The 2,767-nt window shown below is 46.0% G+C and overlaps 1 protein-coding gene across 2 annotated transcripts; it reads left to right on the top strand.

Annotated features, from left to right (window-relative positions):
- The first annotated feature begins 449 nt into the window (after positions 1–449).
- Positions 450–2,767, top strand: LOC114184305 (uncharacterized). Of its 2 annotated transcripts, XM_028071601.2 has the most exons (3): positions 450–599; positions 917–1,664; positions 1,745–2,767. In XM_028071601.2, the coding sequence occupies exon 3, from the start codon at positions 1,858–1,860 to the stop codon at positions 2,515–2,517; it is 660 nt and encodes a 219-aa protein (XP_027927402.1). In that variant the 5' UTR covers positions 450–599; positions 917–1,664; positions 1,745–1,857; the 3' UTR covers positions 2,518–2,767. The 2 variants fall into 2 exon arrangements, with proteins under 2 accessions (XP_027927402.1, XP_027927401.1); XM_028071600.2 differs by lacking the exon at positions 917–1,664 and having other exon boundaries at positions 452–599.

Raw genomic sequence — 2,767 nt, 5'->3', positions numbered from 1 at the left:
CCCCTTTTACGCCATAAATTTTCCCCTTCGACTATTTCGCGAGTTGTTCCGTTGAATCCGACCACGTGACGAAGTAGTTCCGTCAAACCCGACTACGTGATGAGGTGGTTCCGCCACGTACGGAACGAGATTTCCTCCGCATCCCACGTGATTGCTAGATCCACCTTGACGTTGTGATCCTTTACCGTTTTAATATGGACCCTGGGCGTGATTGGGTCAACCGTAGATGGGCCATAGATCGCTTTAAGGTCGGGACGTGCCTGGCTATAACACTAACCCTCCGACCTCTTGAACAGTTTACTGGGCAGAGAGGTCATTTTAAGAAATCCTGGCGCGCGTGAAGTTCTTATTTAATATAACGACTAATAGGAATGTGCCACGTGTGCCACGTTTCCAGAATGTTTCAACTGTCCAGTTTGCGGGTTTTCCTCTTAAACCTGTCTCATCATTACAACCTTTTCCTTTCGTCTGCTATCATAAATCAAAATTGCGCTGCGCTTGCCCCTGTTGGCTCGAAACTTCGTCTTCTCGACTTCCCAAGGAGATTTAAAAGCGAAGAAAAAACATGCGCCAATCTTTGCGGTGGCATTCGCCCAAAGGTACTAAGATCTCAATCCTCTTCTTTGTCATGCTTTTGCATTGTTGGTTTGTAGACGTTATCTCTGCTTGTCTGGTCACTGCGCTTCTGAGAAAACTAGGGTGTGAATGGGTTACGAATAATCTGCTTCTTAGGTATATGATGGACTGGTTAGAGACTGTGGGTTTGTAGTGAAAAAGCTTCGAACTTTTCCCTTTTCAGGAGAAACCTTTGCCTTAGGGAGTGGATATTAGTGGTTTACTTGCCTGAGTGGTTTTCCGATTGCCTTTTTCTGAGGTTTTTAGTGGTTTTCCGGTTGTGTTGTTTCTGTGCGAGGAGAACTTAGGCTGCTACGTGATGACATCGTATGATGAGTTGTACACTTGGGCGCCTTTGAGCCTTCGTAGGGAGACATCAGGCTTCACATCCGACCAGCTGATAGATCAGTATCGTCGAGGTCAGAGAATCTGTCAAAGTAATGAAAATGATGATGTGGTCGCCCGATGCGCTTTGGATGAGCCAGTGTGTGCAGACGTAAGTGCTGATCCTACCTCGGGGCATTTTTGCTTCTTTTATTCTACTCTCTTCTCGAAGGTTGGGCTAAGACTGCCCTTAAGTTCCTTTGAGAAGACATTGTTGACCGAGCTGAATGTGGCCCAAGCTCAGCTTCATCCCAACCGCTGGGCTTTTGTCTGAGCTTTTCATATTTTGTGTACTCACTTCGGTCTTGTTCCGAGCACGAATGTATTTCTGTATTTCTTCGAGATGAAGAAATCAACAAAATAGATATGGTCATCCTTGAGTGGTGTCGGTGGGCGCGGGCTTCTAACTTTGTTTCAATTGTCTTACAAGAAGTTCAAAGGCTCTTTTCTGAAAGTCTTAGCTCCTTCCCAAAAATCGGATCTCCTGGAGGGCTTCCCTTTATACTGGACTCAGAATCCTAATTTTGTTGGACCGAGGCAGCTAGAGGATCTCGAGCCCCAAGAGCGGGAACATTGTTTCCTATTGGAACGGCTCAAAATGCTTTTTGAGACAAAACAAGTGTTGAGCTTCGAATTTCAGCCTGATGATCTCAAATTGTATATCGGTCGGTCATCGAGTCATTTTCTAATTTATTTGAATTTCACTTTGTGAACTTGAAATGAAACTTGGGTTTTTATTTTGCAGAGACGATGATGCGTATGTCGAAACAAGACCTTGCCAGGCGTCTGAAGAGTATCTGAGCTCCTACACCCCCATCCGTCGTGACAGAGGTCCCTGTCAGGGTTGTGGAGACCAACATGATCCCTTCCGATGAGGAGGAGACGTTATCCGAGTCTGGTCTGAAACGGCGACGGAGAGGAACCGCCCTCCGAACTAAAACCGAACTTGTGGCAACATCGTCTCATACCCGCCCGGACCATTCCTTCTCATCTATAGGGGTGATGCCTTTAGAGGGCTCGAGCAACGCTAGCCAAAGCTTCTGGGACTTGTCATTCCGTCATGCAGCACACAACATGGCTCACAATGTATTTGAAGGTGACCTTCAATGTCTGATGAACCAGGATGTGTCGTCCGTTCGCGAAGATATATGCGCTTTTCTACACAAGGTCAAGGTGTCTTTAATTTCGTTGTGTGAGAGGTTGAATCGCCTGAGCCTGATCGAGGGAAAGAAAGACAAAGAGCTTACCGCATTGAAGCTAGAAGTATCTCGGCTGACCACCGAGCTAACGGAAATGGACAAGCTGAGAAAGAATCTTAGAGAGCGGGAAATCAGATCGACAGATCTTCAAGCCGCCCTTAGGGAGGCTACCCAGAAGGTGGTTGACTTGGAGGAAGACGTTCGTCGATTCAAAACTGAGGATGAGGATAAAGGAAAAGTGTGGAAAGAGCAAGAGGAAAAAATGGCTAATGAAGCTGCTAATACTTACGGGATAGGGTTCGAGGCGGCCTTGGAATAGGTCTGCCTCCTATGCCCCTCAGCCGATCTCTCTGGTGTTGATGCTTTGAAGGTCGTCATTGACGGCCATATGGTCGACGGGTAGTACACACCTACGAACTTTTGTTTTTATTTTAAGCGAAAAATTTGTAAGTCTTAACTTAGTACGAAGTTAGGGATATACTTGTACTACTTGACATTCCGCCTCTTGGTTTTATCATATGTTTCTTTGTTTGAACGCTTTAAGTATGAACCGCAGCTTTTGATGCAAA

This window comes from Vigna unguiculata, chromosome 5 (genome assembly GCF_037176805.1).
Source record: "Vigna unguiculata cultivar grain cowpea cultivar isolate G323 ecotype 2 chromosome 5, ASM3717680v1, whole genome shotgun sequence".
In the NCBI taxonomy this organism is placed as follows: Eukaryota; Viridiplantae; Streptophyta; class Magnoliopsida; order Fabales; family Fabaceae; genus Vigna; species Vigna unguiculata.
Note: the sequence above shows the minus strand (reverse complement) of the source record. Positions and strands in the feature narration are given on the sequence as shown.